This window comes from Mitosporidium daphniae (assembly GCF_000760515.2).
Source record: "Mitosporidium daphniae strain UGP3 chromosome Unknown contig-5, whole genome shotgun sequence".
Taxonomy (NCBI): Eukaryota; Fungi; Microsporidia; genus Mitosporidium; species Mitosporidium daphniae.
The window spans coordinates 78400-94646 of NW_013546178.1; the positions used below are offsets into that span (position 1 = coordinate 78400).

Genomic DNA, 16247 nt, shown 5'->3' on the forward strand with positions numbered 1-16247 from the left:
TCTATTCATGAAATTGGCGATCCCGCTTCTCATATTCTATGCCCAATCGGTGCTAGCAGGAGCAGATGTCCTTTTTAAACAAGAAATGATCACCTCGATCTCTTCAAAAGGCGAGCTGGACTCGTTTTTGGCAAATAATCCGGTATCTCTGGTTTTGTTTTTTGCTTCTTGTAACAGATTTGCAGCTTTTATTGTTCTAGGGTGCGGATTTTGCCATCTTGTTCTCTCCGAGCTTTCTATTGCAAAGCAAAAGCTATCTTTGCATCCAGATGGTGCTGTTTCTCAAACCCCCGGGATCGCAAGCATTCGTTGCGATACTGCGAAAACTCTGTGCGACTCGATGAAGATTGACAACTACCCGAGTCTGCTTGCCTTTATGTTTGTCTTTGCCTATTTTCTAACCGTCTAGGAATGGGGCGTATGTAAAAGAGGTCTTTAGTTACGAGCACAAGAGGGTCATTGACTTGCTTCAAAAGTAAGGCGTGCACGTATTTTACGCCACTAGATTCGGCGCCAATTCTTTTGTTGAGCTCAGTGAACACTCTGCCATCACTGCGTTCTCATCAAAGGCAACTTCGGTTGTCGGATGCTTTACGGAGGCTTCGGATCGCAAGGCATTTTCAAAACTTGCCGAAGAATCCACAGATCTTTTCCATTTCGGATTGATATCCAAAGAGCTTTGCCCATCTATCTGCAAGGCACCCATGGTGAGGATAACCGACGCTTCCGGATTTCAAGAGGAAATTGAGTGGGACAGTGTCAGGTCCAATTTTACCTCCACTTTACTGGCTCGCTATTTGCCGCTGATATCGGACTACTCGCCTTTGGACAATGCTCTCCTTCGCCATTTATCCGGCTTGCCGGTCGGGGTGTTCTTCTATTTGCTTCCAGAAGACAGGAACATTCTGCAATCTAGAATCGACTCTATGCTTCAAAACTACCGCCATAAAATTACATTTGTCTTTGCCAATTGGATAGAGTCTGAGCATTTGGCAAGGGAATTCAAAATCCAAGAGCCAGTTTCGTGTGCCCTGCCCACTTTGTCTGTTGGATTTATCGAAAAGAAAAGATATTATTTATTCCCCGAATGCGGCCTTGCCACTTTAACGCCAGAATCGATCACAAGCTTTTTGGATGCGATTTTCGAGCACAAGATAGAACCATACTCTCGGTCGGAAGAAAGATTGCACCCTCAAGGCGATCTAAATGAAGATCCCAACGAGGATATGTCTTGCGAACAGGACGATAACTGTATTTCTGTCCTTAATAGGATCACTCATGATACTTTCCAGCATAGCGTCCTTGATGCCACAAAAAAAGAGCCGGTTCTTGTACAGTTGTATGCGGATTGGTGCATAGAGTGTCAAGATTTTGGAGAGGTTTTCAAATCCATCGCCACAAAGCTTGATAAAAGGGCCAAGCTCGTTTCGCTGAATGTTGATTTTAACGATCTTCCAAAAGATTCTGGAATCGAGAAACATAAGCGACTTCCTGAGATCTATCTGTATCCGAAATCCCCGGCCCATTCATCTTGTCAAGCAAGCCATCGCAACTGCACCGTTTTTATGCCGATTAAATACCAAGGCCCCTTAGAATGCGAGTCTATTATCGAGTTTTTTGAGAAGAACAAGGAGTATAATACCCTGGCGACATCTGCAGCCCACGCTGCAAGCGGCAGTGAATTTACGGCTACTCATGAAGAAGTTTGACAATTTTGGTGTACTTTAACGAACAATAAATTTATTAAATTTGCTGGGCAATCGGAGCCTCAGTCTAAACTTGACTTTCGCTTGACAAAAAGTTTAACCCCAATGCCTGCAGGCGTTTGGTCTTCAATGCGTTTCGCCTTTTAAGACGTAGGGATCTTTTCTCAATTTGCTCTTGAGATGGAGTGGTTGGATCTGTTGTGTTTTTCTTCTTTTTTGAGACGACAAATCGACGGTTGGCGCCTTTCCACATTTCAGCATGCACCGAGGAGGCTGGTAACACGTGGCATTTGAGAACCGAAGTGAACATCAGATAATTGTTCATGGTATCTGCCACTATTTCGGCCACATCTGGGTCGTTAAACTCTATAAATGCGTAATGCTTAGATGCGCCCGTCTAAAAATAACATAAGGCTTTTCAAGCTTACTTTTTTGTTTCGAGAAAGACGAAGGTTTACAATCGTTCCAAATTGAGAAAAATAGGCCTTCATTTGCTCTTCGTAGAATCCATGTGGGATATGGCCGAGATAAACCACATTGCTCATTTTGATGGGCGCCTCTTTTTTGCTGCCTTTTCTACCCGATACCGGCTGGTTGTCAGGAGGGGGCGCGGAAACAGGCAGGGAAAGCTCCACGGTGGACATTTGTTAAAATTTTAATTTTAAGCTCAATTTTTTTATTTTAAATTGCCCTTTTGAACGCTATGATTGGGTGTCTGCCTGATACAATTTCTAAATAGGCAGCGGTATCAATTCTCGATATTTATGGCATCAACGATAACGAAGAAATTTGGCCAGTTTAGACAGGTTGTCAATCACACATTGCTTATTTCCCAGTGGACCGGAGAGCGTCTGGGCACAGAGCGCAAGACGGAAGCAGCCAACGAGTTCAAAAACCTCAGCGCAGAGACCGAATTGAGGAAAGAAGGGCTTGAAAATCTGCATGGCACACTGGTGGTTTTTTTGAAAACATTTGGTTTGCTTGCGTAATTTACTTGCCCAGAAAAAAAGAGAATCAACCCGTTGGACACGAGGAAGCTACACCCACTTGAAACGCTGGGGATGCACATGACAAAGCAGGGAAGAATCGTCGGCATTGAAACGTCTTATGGTTTGCTTTGGCATTAACACATAATCTGATAGGCGGCGCCTTGGTCAAAAGTGGCGAGATTTTGCAAAAGCTAGCGAGCCAAGAGCTCAAATTTGTAACCCTCGTTAAGTAATGGCCCTAGTACTCGGATGGCAAAAGCTCTCTACTGGAACAACTGGGACAAATGCTATCGTTGATCAAAGAGTACCAGGTATTTGTTGGTTCGCTGCAACTAGTGTAGGCTTTGAAGAAAAAACTCTCAAATCGGCGTCTGGACTACGATTCCAAACTCAACAAGCTCAGGCGGAGCAAAAAGGAAAAGCCGGCACTTCAATTGGAGGTTGATGCTCTGCACTCAAAGTATTTGCAAAGCATTTCGGATTTGGAGGACATTATGCAAAGACTGAAGGATACAGAGGTGTACATTTTATGCCTTTTTTTAGTTGGACATATCTACCGGCCTGTATTACTTTATGGAAGCTCTGGCGGAGTACTACAAAAGCGGAAATGCGCTGATGGTCCAAGAAAAGGACACAATCTTTGGTCATTTAGGGTTTGGGGCTGGTTTCCTAATTTTAGCATCGATTTAAACGAAGCGCCTTTGCTGCATTGCAAGGCTCGTCGCTCAGAAGACGATCTATCATCTTCCATATCGTCGCTTGGGATCAGTAACAATGAAGAGATTCCGCTGTTGAAGAATAGGGGTCTCGGAGAAGCCGTTGTCAAGGTCAGAGCCAAATACGACTTTATGGCCGAAAGGTCTTCCGGAGAACTAGGCCTAACTGAGGGAGAGATTCTGCACTTGACAAGCAAAAACCCGCTTTGTTTGTCTCCAACCACAAGGACCGATGGAGCGGCGAACAGCGGCTGGTGGTCTGGCGTGAACAGTAAAAACGAAACGGGAATATTTCCGTCTGCTTACGTTGAGCTTGTGGGGTCAGAGGCCGATTTATCCGCTTTGCTTCGGACCGGTGAGACCAATTCTACCCAAACCACGTCTCCTTCTTCTTCGTGTTCTTTGTCTTCAAGCACGCACTTGAACTCTTCATCGACAGGGTTACATGTGGCGCCCATTTCGAAGCCTTTCCCGGTCTCCGGGAGCGCCAAAACCACCCCGTCCAGCTCCAATGGCAGTCTACATGCTCAAAAGGCGGTCGATGTCGGTGCACACTCGGGGACCTCGCCTATGTCATCCACCATTCCGGCTTGCTTTGTTTGTGGCTGCAACGAGTTTGCGAAGAATGTATTTAAAACAGATTCCTGCAATAACTGCTTCCATAAGCACAAGCAAAATAAAGTTCAATGAATTTATCTAACCCTACCACCTATGCATCGAGGTGTGTACGAGCACCACCACCGGCACTACTACCACCATCACTACCACCACCATCACTACCACCACCATCACTACCACCACCATCACTACCACCACCATCACTACCACCACCATCACTGTCTTCATGATATTCTTTTATAAAACAAAATGTAGGCATCTGTCGAGTATGCCTTTGAGGCGTCAATTTTGTAAACTGTAGAGTCACTGCAATAGTACCAAAAGGGACCAGACGCAGTGTTCATTCGCACGTGGGCAACATAATGTCCAGACTCCATGGTGGACCCAATGTGGATAACAAGTGCATATAGCTCATATAAAACCTTGGTGTTTGGCAGCATTTCACCGTTGAAAAACGGCGACATGTCCAGTTGCGGAGGGACAATAACCCTTTCCGCGCTTTTGGCAAAGCGTCCTCGAGAAACGGACGAAAAGCGTTTCAAGTGAAGAACAAGGACTTCCGGGAAGATCTCAATGCGATACCACTTTTCTGCCTTTCTAAAAGTTGGTAGCTTTTTAGTGCACGAGGAGCTGGGCGCTGCATTAAAGCTTCCATTGCTGCTTCCGAGTTTCGGGGGTTTGAGCAAGTCGCACGAATCGGTCTGCGAAGAAATAGAAATACTTGAAAGGCTATCTGAAAGTGAGCCAAGATAGGATTCTGCTGCAGCCTCGCCATCCTCGGATTGGCGCGGCAAACTTTGTGCGCCATCTTCCTTTTCTTCGCTGCTGCCCGTCAAATGGCTATCGGTGCTGCTATTGCTGGCCTTCGGAATCGACTCACCCTTTGCCAATCGAGAGCAATGCTCGCAGTCATATAAATAGTTGTCGTTCAGGTGATCCACTTCAAAATATTTCTCCAATAACGCAACAAGAGAAACTCCAGACGAGAAGCTCGGGAAAAGAGGTGTTTTTTTTGGTGAAGGAACCAGATCAAGACTTATGTCCAAAAAAGGCTCCTTTACTGTCGAAATCTAGGCAGCGTTTATAAATACGAAGGCATTACATTGTTGCAATGGTGGCAGCGAATCGTGGACGCCGTCAAGCCAGCAAACACGCGGTTCACAATTGTTGGCGAAATGGCGGCAGCACTTTTTTCCGCCTCTCCGCGCTTCGGAGTGTGCTCAATTAAAACATAGGGGCTCTCCACGGGTTGGGCACATCGGTCTTCCCGCTGCTCGGATTTTTTTTTCAAAATAATTTTCTCCTCTTCGTCGCCAAGAAACCCCAAAAAAAGGCGCAGAAATTCGTGTGCATCTTGCTGCCGTAGCCGTCTATATACAGGCCATTTGAACGCAATCGAGTAAAACAATGCCTTGGGGCACGCCGTTGGGCAAGTTAGAGCGCTTGAGCTTCGCGTCAGAAAAGTTCTAGGCGAATACGAAAACGATTGGCTTTGCGTAAGCGAGGAAAGGAAAAAATCCTTGCGAATCTCAATGGCGAATGAACGAAACGTGCTCATCAGCGCAAGCAATTGGATCGACTTTGACAAAAAGGACGAAATCTCGGTGGTTCCATTCAACGAATTGACGCTATGCGGAAACAAGCGACTCACCGGCTCATCGTAATCCAAAAAGTTTTCCTCCAATTTCTGGAAATCCTCGCAGATGATATTTGAGGCCTCTGAAATCAGGGCCGAGGGCTCGGAATCCCGGAGTTTTGGAGATTTCTCCCCCAAACTTGAAGGGTCGTATGTGTATAGAACGGAAGGGATCCCGAGCTTCGAAATCAGGGACTCCGTGGCAAGGAGAGCCTGCAGCGTGGAGTTGAAAAAGCAGGTGTTTCCTAAATTGTACAGCCCGACCGGCTTGAACTCAACACTCGAGATGGAAGGCAAGCAGGAGGCTGGCGGTGCATCCTCATTTTTGCTTTGGGGGCTCGACCCATTGCCAACAAGCGGATTGGGGGTGATTTGTTTTTTCTTTGGCATGGCAAAGCTGATTAATTCGCCGATCTTACCAATAATGGTGAAAAGAAAAAAGTGAAAAATCGAAAAAAAAAAGCCTACCAAAGTGGAATTGAGCACTGTGGATGTGTCGATTTAAAAAGCAAAGATGCACTGGTCAAAATGCTGGAAATGCAACAATGCTTTAATTGCCCCGAATTTAATGATGCAAATGGGTTGTTGGGTATTCAAAACCGTGCAAATCCGGAAAATTTAAAATCGGCACGCTTGTCAAACTTGTTCAATTGAACGTCCGGCCCGTCGTGACGCTGTTTTCGCCCCGATTTTAATTGGACTAAACTTAAATGGTTGGCTGGATGCATCTCTGATCATGTGGTGATCGCCATTGTTGGCATTTTGTTTTTGGTGCCCAATACCATAGACATCATCATGGGTTCCTTTGTACTTCCGTCCCTGCAAATTGACCCAATTTCCTTTTGGAGCTCGTTGCATCACTTGAAACTGGAGAGGTTCAAACTGGAAGAGGGCCCCTTCCCACTTTGGGGATTTTTGGATGTCGGGAAAAGTCACGCCTTTGTGAAGCTGGACGCCAACTCCTTTCTCAACAAAGAGCAGGCCAACTTGGATGCAGACGCAAAACATTCTTCGTTTGCCATTCCAGGCCATCTTTTGGTAAGCAATACCTTCTCAAACTACAAATCGGGCTCTTGGAAAAAATCGGCCCTCTCCTCGGTCTCAAAAATTGTAAACTTAATTTCCATTCACCTGGGCTAGGTATGGGAGCAGATGTCAATCAGCTCCATTCAGCAGGGCGATCCATTTTACCTGCTGTCTTTTGTTCTCTTTGTATATGCCGACCTCAAGGCCTTCAACTACAAGTATTCCTATGTGTTTCCAGCCTTTTTTTCGCCCAAAATCTTGTTAAATCATAGCCTGTCCCACTCGACAAATTTTATTTTAAATGCGCACAAAGTGCCGATCTTCTTTTGCGCCACATCCAGTTCAGACAACAAATTGGAGCAGCAGCAACCGGAACCGGATCTCTTCACCCTTCATCCTCTTTCGTACTCACATTCTTGCGAATTTGCAAAAAAATGTGCAAATTTTGACTCTTTTTTCTTTGGCATCAGAAATGATGTGTTCATTCCCTTTAAAAAACAGGCTTCAAGCTTCCTATTGAGCTGGCCTATTCGAAATTACATCATCCTTTTGTACAAGCTCTTTCGGATAAAAGAGTTTCGGATCTTACCGCTATACCAGTCCGACCTGTATGAAGTTTTCCATGAAAACGGGGCGCAAAAAATCAAGTTCCATGCGTCTGCAAATATGAACGAATGTTTTGTTCACGTGTCGTTTTCTGAATTTCCATGCACCGATTTTTCGGCCAAAAACCCGGAGGATCTGTTTGCGCTCACGGGATGGCAAACGGAGTCCAACGGCCTGGTGAAGGAGTTTGCGGTCAACTTTTCCGACTATTGCAATCCGATGGATATTTTAAAGTCTTCTCTTTCTCTAAATTTGAACTTGATGAAATGGAGGGTGCTGCCGGACCTCAATCTTGAGCGCTTGTCTTCTCAGCGCGTATTGATTTGTGGTGCCGGTACGTTGGGATGCAACATCGCTAGAGCGTTATTGGTATGCGTGCCTTGGCCTTCTTATATTGTGTAGGGATGGGGCGTTACCAACATCACATTTATTGACAGTGGAGTTGTCTCGTTATCGAATCCCGTGAGACAGTCCCTGTATTCATACTCCACCACTATGGGTTCTTCCAACAAGGCCGAGATGGCTGCGCAATCGCTAACCATGATCTATCCTTTGGTCAATTCCAAGGGCATTGTTATGAATATCCCCACCCTGGGTCAATGTACCGTTTCGCAGAACGAAATCCAAGAGCTTGAGGCTTTTGTGGTTGATGCTGACGTACTATTCCTGGTCACAGATACTAGAGAAAGCCGGTGGCTGCCCTCTGTGCTAGGTCTCCATCACAACAAGGTGGGGCTGCCTTTGATAAATAACCTCCTCTTCCTCCTAGCTGGTGATAACGGCTGCAATTGGGTTTGACTCCTTCCTTGTAATGCGAAACGGGGCCAATACACACAATACCGCGTCGAGTCCACGCGCACCTGACACCACATCGCTTGGGTGCTATTTTTGCCAGGACCCATATGCAGTGCCAGACGCAGTATATCTCCCACATATAACGCTAATTACAAGCAAATTCCAGAGCGTCCCATAGACATGGCATGCACCATTTCCCGGTCCGGCCTTTCCATGATTGCTTCTGGGATGAGCGTCGAGCTTTTTGCCGCCTGTGTGCAGTACTTTTGGGTGTCGTATTTTTTCTATAGAAAAGATCCAGCAAACGATGCCAAACATCCATTGGGATCTCCGCCCCACCAAATACGAGGAGATTTGTCATCCTTTTCCCAGCTTGTAAATTCATTCTCTGCAAGTGAAGACTGTATCTGCTGCTCACGGCAGGTATGCTGGTTGATTCTTTAACGATAGGTCCAAAATGCAATATCCGCACATCTTGAGGGTCCTGTGCGTCTTCGCCAGCTCAGCATTTGGCTGAGAACCCCAGCTCTTCTTCGGAAGCTGCTCGACAGCAATGGCCGTGCTCCATCTCAATGCTTAAGCACACTTTCTCTGGTTGAGTTTGAATAAATTTATGTGTTTGCAATCGCGGCTCTCCCATGGGAGCATTTGATGGGCAACTTTTAATTACGCCTTCCCTGGTGTCGGTTGGAACATGTTCATGGTAAAGGCAATCCCTGCGGCGTCTTCGGCAAGAAGGGGATCCTTTCGGACGGCCTTGGAAAATGCTTTCAAAAACGACGAGCGCTCCTTGGAAAAAGTCAACGGATTTGAAGAGGGTCCTCTTGGATAATAGGTGATTCCCAAAGTTTCCAAATCACATCGGATGTAATTCTGCAGCAGGCGATGTCTCTCCACTTGGCGACGCGTGTCAAGCGTCAGCTTACAGGGAATCCTAAATTTCAACGTAAGAATATCCAGATTTTCCCCAATAATTGGGGTAAAGTCTGGCTCAAAGCTGCCATGAAACAGATGCCTTCCTTGTGTCTTCAGAAATTCGGTTAGCCGAGCACGAAAGGCGTAAATTTGCTCTTCCGTTGTGTCGCAGCCTAGATACAGATTCACCTGCTCCCATTGCTCGTTAGAGCGTTTCCAATTGGTGATGTTCTTGCGAAGAAGCACCGGGTTGGGCATGTATATCTCGACTCCTGTGGAGTCTCGCATGGCAGTTTTCAAAACATCCACGCGGGAAATCACATAGCGCTTTGGATCGCCCTCAACGGTAACCTCGTCGCCAATATCAAAGGGATGGCACACAAAAAGGAACATCAACGAGTCAAAGGCGCTTTTTGCCCAATCGCCAATGACCACATTTAAGGCCAAGATGAAGGAAAGTGTAAGGGTCAAAATAGAAGAGACATTGGCACCCCAGATTACCCCGTAGATTAAAAGAAGGATTAGAGAAGTGGAAATGTTTAGTACCATATCCAGGGCTCTCAAAGCTTCTGCAGAGGAAGAAACCGAGCGTACCAAATTGCGATAATCCTTATGAACCTGCACAAAGACTTGCTTGAGCTCCGAACGCGTTACATTTCCATCGAGGTTCAAATCAAACACAGAATAGATCTCCGAAGCGGCCTCCTTGGACGCAAAAAGACGGAAAAAGTCACCCTGGTGAAGAGGGGGCACAAGCAGGTCCTTGCTGTAATACCCAGAAGGAAGAAAAGACTCTCCTTCAGGCTTGTGGGCAGCATTATCACAATTTAGGTCAATGGAGGGGTTCTTTCCACATGTCAAGACGTCAAAGATGAACGCCCCTCGCTTTTTACATTCTGGAATTGGAAGCCCCACATCGGATGAAGATGTCTCCTTTGCTATCATGAGGGAAAAATCAGGTCCAAAGATTCCGACGTTCTTTTTGAAGGTGGAAAAGTTGACCCAGTCTTTTTCTGTCAATAGGCGCAAGTCTGAAGCGTTTGAGGCAAAGTTTGTTCCCTCAATTGAGCTGCTGGTGACGCCAAAAAGATTCCTGAGGGCCCGGACAAGTCCTTCTGCCTGGATTACAGGAGTCGTCATGGGCCGTGTCTGCTGGTGATGAGAGGACGATGCATTTAGAGGGAGCAAGTTATCTTCATCGTCGTCCCTGTTCAAAGAATAGTACTCTTCATCGACATCGTCATCAAGATCATCTTGGGTCAGATTGCAAAGCTCTTCTTCTTCATTTTCGCCATCCTCCGCATCTGATTCTTCATTGAAAGAGTTCATGGAAGAATAGATGGCCGAGCGAGGTCTTTTTGGCTGCATATTGGCTGGCGTATAGAGCAGCCCCTTTTTGGCACCCTCAAATCTGCACACCGAAAATAGGAGATGTGTCACAAAGAGATGGTACCGATTGAGTAAAATTCTATCTCGATATACCTGGTCCTGATAAAGGATGGATGCCAGCATTACCAGAATCTTTGATACTGTGACTCCAATAAGCGTTACCAACGCACATTTGATGGCCTTTTTTGCAATAGAAAAGGCATAAACACAAGAGGAATCTTTTTCTCCGCCACTTCCGTCGCCTTTTCCGCCTCCATTCTGATCGTCTTTTCCGCCTTCTTCTTCTGCGTATGCATTCAAAAAATGGGGATCTTTGAAAGAAAAGGAAGAAAGTTTGAATTGTTCCATAAAAGAGGAGAGAATGGGGTCGGTTATGGCATTTCTATTGGAAGCTTTAGTATAAGAATTTTCACTGATGGTATCTCTGCATTGTTGCGGAGTATAAATGTCCAAAAGAATAAGGGCAGCAATAAAATAGAAGCTCATAATTATTTTGGTTCTAGATCTTCTCAATACGCGAACAACATAGAAATGTCTCCTTGGTGTCACTTGAACACTGATATCCTGCAGTATTCGTACACAAAAAGAGATCAAGAGCAACACCAAAACATTACTTGCAATTAAGATGGTCCAGTCGTAAAGCGATAAAAAGTACCATGTGGGGCCTTCCCCTCCTCCCTCAAATATGTATTTGTACGCCAGATATGGCAATGAAATAAAAATGGGAAACAAGAACAGATATAAGAGGTGCTTTTTTAAATAGCCGGAAAAGTTTGATGTTCTACTATTAACCAAAAGAGCATCGTCATCATCATCGTCTTCGTCTTCCAGTTGTGATGAAGTTCTCCCGGTAAACCGGACCTTTTTTTCTCTCGGGCTCATTGTGCGGTGATGGGCCGCAAATGCATAGATTTAAAGAGCTAAGGGTTCTTCCCATAGGTGAATTGTGAAGTTCTGCTTTAAAATTCGGCAAATAGGCACTTTCCGTTCTTTGTGTGATGGTTTCAGACAAAATTTAAAAATCCACATTTTTAAAAGAGACTCCAAGTGAAGTACGTTGTGAATTGTACTTAACCCTAATTCAAAAAGTGCACACTCCATTGCATAAAAGGCCTGGAACGCCGCAAATGGCACGAAACCCCTGAAATGCGGGAACGGCACATGTCCGTGCGGTCATACATACGCGCATGCATTGCCAAAAGAATGGCATGCAATTGGATGCTTGCAAACACCCTCATTTCACAGTTGAATTAATTTGAAATTTTCGGGTCAAATCAAATTAACGCGTTTGCTCACATGATGTACAATTGCTCGTGTGTGCTAAGCAAACAAGTAAAATCAGCACGCATTAAGAATTTGGCTCCACAATATCCGTTCACAAAGCGGCCTTTATGTATGCAAGACCAGAGCTATTGCAGCATCCTGGGCGTCCCATGTTTGAATTGGGGTTGAGACACCTGGTGAGCTTCAACCACTCACTGGTGCAATCGACGGGTTTAGGGTTAGAGAGCCAACAATAGCGCCTAAATCGAACCGAGAGCGCCACAGCTAATCTGAAAGACACCCGTCTATGATAGCTTGGAATTTCCAAATTCATTAAAAAATCGGGTACGGCTTTCCTAGCTTTTTTTGGCAAGGTTTGGACAGTCCGTTATAACGGCGTTAAATCCGGCTGTTCTTGCCATTTCAATGTCTGCCGTTGAGTTCAACACCCATACAAATATCAATTTGTGGGCTTGATGGACACGATCAATAACCTGAGATGGAGCTTTTTTGACGGCATCCCAATCGATGGAAAAAATGTCAATCAGGTCAGAGGCCAATGCTTCTTCTGGAATAGCCAATGAAGAGGTCGATTTTGGGGGCCAATGCTCGTGAATCAGCATGATTTGATGGCGGTTAGCAAATAACTCCTTCGCCTTGAAGAGGAACTCTTGGTTCCACACCCCTAGTATTAGCCTTTCGGGAGTAAAATCATGTATCGATAGGATCGCTTGTAATTTATCAAGAATCGCAATAGGATTGTCCTCCTTGATGTCTAAAACAACCGTACATCGGTCATAGGGTGGCTGCAGGAGAGAATTCAACAGGTCCTTCAGCAAAGGGATGCATTGGCTTTCGTTTTTTGTTCTCAAATGGTCAATGTAGCCGTGATATGGAAGATCACTAACCACGCCTGTTCCATTTGTTGTTCTATCAACCCTACAATAAAGGAAAACAAACCAACGTAGTATCGTGCATCAAAATGATCTCGTCATCAGATGTGATTCGCAAATCGGTCTCAATCCCCATAGCTCCCGCGTCTATAGCTTTAAGGTGCGATAGAATAGTATTTTCGGGATACAAATGGCAGAAGCCCCGATGCCCAAATATAAGCATCTCGTGAATTTAAAATTTTATTCTTCAAATGGACAAACGTCCATTTTTCTCGTGTGCGAGGCTCAAGTTTCTGCCGTCGTTGGGCAAAATTTTCAGGGCATCATCAAATCCCTCTACATTTGCCAAGGGCAAGTTGTCGTCCTACTTCTCGCTTCTCCTTCCCGAATCGCGCCTGCTGGCATGTAAGAAGGTATATTTTCCCTGTTAGTTGGATCACTATTAATGGTCGGTTCAACGTCCATTTCCATGTACGTCCCTCATGGGATTGGGCAAGTTTTGGATTCCATTTCTGATCAAAGCTCTTCGAGCAATGTTATTCCTCTTCTCACCACAATGTCTGCAGTTTTTGTTGCAGGAACAGGCATTAACTTTGGAAGAATTGCAATTTTCAAATGGGCCAACGAGAAAATAGTCAACAATGTTAGAAAGGCCCTTTTCGACGCATACCTCTCGAAGGAGATGTCATTTTTTGACAAGGGCTCAACTGGAGATATCATAACGGTATCAATTCAGAGATCGCAATAATTACCTTAGAGGTTCGCTTCTGACGCTCCCATTGCAGGGAAGGCAATCACGTCAAACCTGTCCGATGCAATTAAAAATGTAGGGCAGGGCATCGTTGGCACTGTAATGATGTATGGGATCAGTGCAAAATTGTGCGCATGTCTGATTGGAATCCTTCCGCCAATAGCAATTCTGGGAATCTTTTTTGGAAAAATTGTCAAAAAAATATCCTTCCAATCGCAAGAATCGCTTTCTGCATGCCTTTCTTTTGCAGAGGAGCGCTTTTCGAGCATCAAGACCGTAAAAATCTTTGGCCGCGAAAAGGAGGAATCTTCCGCTTTCAGCAAGAAAATCGAATCTATACTTGCCCTTGCTCGAAAGGAAAGTATTGCTGCCGGGTCAATGTACGCAATGACTGGCGCGCTGGCAAATGCGTCTTTGATATTTTTACTATCACTCTCTAGCTCTATGATACTTGCAAATGAGATAACCATAGGCGCTCTCACTTCATTTTTGATGTATACCGCGTACGTTGGAGGCTCCGTATCTCGTAATAATCGGCCTTTCATTAAATTACTAGGTCTTTCTAATGTTTTTTCGGAATTTCTTAAAGGATACGGTGCATTTGAACGCATAGCGCCTTTGCTGGGCCCCATTTTGAGGGAACCCCGTGCTCGCGAGCTCGAGTCGCCCATTTTACGGGGACATGTTTCATTTGAAAATGTAAAGTTTACCTATTTTGGCAAAGAGGGCGAGTATATCCTCGATGGGTTCACTGCACCACAGCTTGCTTGTCCAGGAAAAATCACCGTCTTGGTAGGTCCAAGTGGAAAGGGGAAGTCCACGCTTATTTCTCTCTTACTGCGATTGTATCCCGTGTCATCTGGAAAAATTATGATTGACAACACACATAATTTGGAATCGATCGACTTAAATTGGCTGAAGGAAAAAGTTGCGGTCGTGCCACAAGATCCCCAGTTGTTCCAAGAGAGCATCGCCAACAACATTGCCTATGGGAAGATAGGTGCCTCGGATCAGGAAATAATGGAAGCAGCCAAACTCGCAAATGCTCATGGGTTCATTGAAAATCTTCYCAATCGATATGACACAGTGATAGGAGAGCGGGGATGTACCCTTTCCGGAGGCCAAAGGCAGCGAATAGCATTAACCAGGGCTTTGATCAAAAATGCTTCTATCTTGATTTTAGATGAGCCTACTTCTGCCCTAGACACCGAGAATGAGTCTTTGATTCACAAAATGCTCCAACGGCTTGCTGCAGACGGAATTTCCATCGTCATTATTACACACAAAGAAGCCACAGCTGCAATTGCAGATTTGAAGATCGAATTAATTTAAATTTAAATTTAAAGAATAAAATTGAAATTTTACGTAAATCTAAAATGGTGCAAGTTTGATTTTTGTGATTCAGAAATTTTTATTATGTCGAAGGTATTTGTCGGACGCATTTCAAACCGTGTTTCGGAGCAAGATCTAAGTGACCTTTTTTCAAAGTATGGAAAGGTATCGCATGTACACATGAAGGTATCATTAATACACCCTAATGTAACAGCAAAATTTCGCATTTGTGCACATGGATACTCCTCTTTCGGCCCAGGAGGCAATTAAGGAGCTCAATGGCTCGCAATTGGCCGGAGATACGATCACCGTCGAACTGGCCAAATCAGAGGTCGAGGGTGGGGTAAGCGATGGCGGTGTTCGTCGCTCCTCTTTTCGTCGCTTTGATAACAACCGATATTATCCCGATTCTGACCGTCCCCGCCCATTTCGAAATGGACCTGATGTTGAAGAGTATGGCAGGCGGAACTATAACAGATATGATTCTCGAGATGGTCTGGATTCCAGAAATCTCTACGAAAGGGGCAGATATGAGTATGGGCCCAGAGACCGCTTTGATCCCCGAGGCGAAAGAGATGTCGGCGGACGCCGTGGGGGCATGCTGCCTCCTCCGCCGCCCCCCGGTTCAGGCTCTTCTGTTTCCGCGTCTTATAATGACCCTGCTTCGCCTGCCCCATCGGGAGCACTTCGAATGGATCGTGAAATGAGGGGAGGTGGGGCTCCACCTCATTATCGCCCTGATGAATATTACCCACCTCCTGGCGACTATCGGGGTCGTGATGGTTTCAATGCTCGTCGTCGCGCATATTCACCACCGGGCGGATTTCATGAAAGACCGCCCTCCATGAGATACCCGCCAGAGGATGACCGCTATGACTACCCACGTAGAGGCGGCTACGGACCTGGAGCAAACCCCAGCGAGTTTGGCGGAAGAAATCCGCCTGAATATGAACCGTAAGCCATTGTGGAGTGATTTATCCTTCAACTAGAGGTTTTCATCGCCGACCACCAGGCTGCTTCGAATGTGGCCGTCCAGATCACAAGGCTATCGCTTGCCCGTACATTTTGCGGACATAATTTCTAGATCTCGTCGCGGTACTTCAGAAGAGGATGGCTCTCGTCGTTATCGTGATAACAGATCAAGATCTCCGGCATCTCGCTTTGACAATCCTCGCTCTCCTCCTACTAGCAACCCCTCGAGCAGATTTGAGCAACCCTCGTCTATTGCTCCGGGTTCTGATGCTCAGCGCACCTCCTCTTGGGGCTCGGGCTACTCCTCGCCCAGCAGAAGAACACAGGGAAGCTCTTTCAATAATGATGACGTCCGCTCTCCCAGCCCCGTCGCTCAATACTACGAAGATATGTAGTCTCACTCTATTGGCCCTTTGTACTCAATATATTATGACGAGATTACTTCTACTATTACTACCGCTGTTATCTGTATAACTGCTGTTGCTAGTTGTTAATGGTGGCTGCTGATGTCGACTATCGATGTCAATGTTGACGTCGGCTATCGATGTCAATGTTGACGTCGGCTATCGATCTCAATGTTGATTTCGGCTATCGATCTCAATGTTGATTTCGGCTATCGATGTCAATGTTGACGTCGGCT

At 45.6% G+C, this 16247-nt stretch overlaps 9 protein-coding genes across 9 annotated transcripts; 5 read left to right on the forward strand and 4 right to left on the reverse strand.

Moving 5' to 3' along the window:
* Positions 1–85: 85 nt before the first annotated feature.
* On the forward strand, positions 86–1709 carry DI09_5p490 (uncharacterized protein; the record flags this gene model as incomplete). The annotated part of the gene is made up of 2 exons (XM_013381675.1): positions 86–362; positions 481–1709. 2 exons carry the CDS (start codon positions 86–88, stop codon positions 1707–1709), a joined length of 1506 nt encoding a protein of 501 aa, XP_013237129.1.
* Positions 1710–1773: 64 nt separating this feature from the next.
* Positions 1774–2350, reverse strand: DI09_5p500 (uncharacterized protein; the record flags this gene model as incomplete). Its single annotated transcript, XM_013381676.1, has 2 exons — positions 1774–2103; positions 2135–2350. 2 exons carry the CDS (start codon positions 2348–2350, stop codon positions 1774–1776), a joined length of 546 nt encoding a protein of 181 aa, XP_013237130.1.
* A 577-nt stretch (positions 2351–2927) lies between these two features.
* On the forward strand, positions 2928–4101 carry DI09_5p510 (uncharacterized protein; the record flags this gene model as incomplete). Its single annotated transcript, XM_013381677.1, has 2 exons — positions 2928–3135; positions 3239–4101. The coding sequence occupies 2 exons, from the start codon at positions 2928–2930 to the stop codon at positions 4099–4101; spliced, it is 1071 nt and encodes a 356-aa protein (XP_013237131.1).
* A 19-nt stretch (positions 4102–4120) lies between these two features.
* On the reverse strand, positions 4121–6055 carry DI09_5p520 (uncharacterized protein; the record flags this gene model as incomplete). Its single annotated transcript, XM_013381678.1, has 3 exons — positions 4121–4301; positions 4348–5084; positions 5132–6055. The coding sequence occupies 3 exons, from the start codon at positions 6053–6055 to the stop codon at positions 4121–4123; spliced, it is 1842 nt and encodes a 613-aa protein (XP_013237132.1).
* A 405-nt stretch (positions 6056–6460) lies between these two features.
* Positions 6461–8701, forward strand: DI09_5p530 (uncharacterized protein; the record flags this gene model as incomplete). The annotated part of the gene is made up of 5 exons (XM_013381679.1): positions 6461–6703; positions 6806–7666; positions 7769–8009; positions 8193–8467; positions 8543–8701. 5 exons carry the CDS (start codon positions 6461–6463, stop codon positions 8699–8701), a joined length of 1779 nt encoding a protein of 592 aa, XP_013237133.1.
* A 57-nt stretch (positions 8702–8758) lies between these two features.
* On the reverse strand, positions 8759–11278 carry DI09_5p540 (uncharacterized protein; the record flags this gene model as incomplete). Its single annotated transcript, XM_013381680.1, has 1 exon — positions 8759–11278. One exon carries the CDS (start codon positions 11276–11278, stop codon positions 8759–8761), a length of 2520 nt encoding a protein of 839 aa, XP_013237134.1.
* A 737-nt stretch (positions 11279–12015) lies between these two features.
* DI09_5p550 (uncharacterized protein) lies at positions 12016–12775 on the reverse strand (the record flags this gene model as incomplete). The annotated part of the gene is made up of 2 exons (XM_013381681.1): positions 12016–12562; positions 12603–12775. 2 exons carry the CDS (start codon positions 12773–12775, stop codon positions 12016–12018), a joined length of 720 nt encoding a protein of 239 aa, XP_013237135.1.
* Positions 12776–12997: 222 nt separating this feature from the next.
* Positions 12998–14635, forward strand: DI09_5p560 (subfamily B (MDR/TAP) ATP-binding cassette protein; the record flags this gene model as incomplete). The annotated part of the gene is made up of 2 exons (XM_013381682.1): positions 12998–13195; positions 13310–14635. The coding sequence occupies 2 exons, from the start codon at positions 12998–13000 to the stop codon at positions 14633–14635; spliced, it is 1524 nt and encodes a 507-aa protein (XP_013237136.1).
* Positions 14636–14870: 235 nt separating this feature from the next.
* On the forward strand, positions 14871–16002 carry DI09_5p570 (uncharacterized protein; the record flags this gene model as incomplete). Its single annotated transcript, XM_013381683.1, has 2 exons — positions 14871–15589; positions 15720–16002. 2 exons carry the CDS (start codon positions 14871–14873, stop codon positions 16000–16002), a joined length of 1002 nt encoding a protein of 333 aa, XP_013237137.1.
* Between the last annotated feature and the right edge of the window lie 245 nt (positions 16003–16247).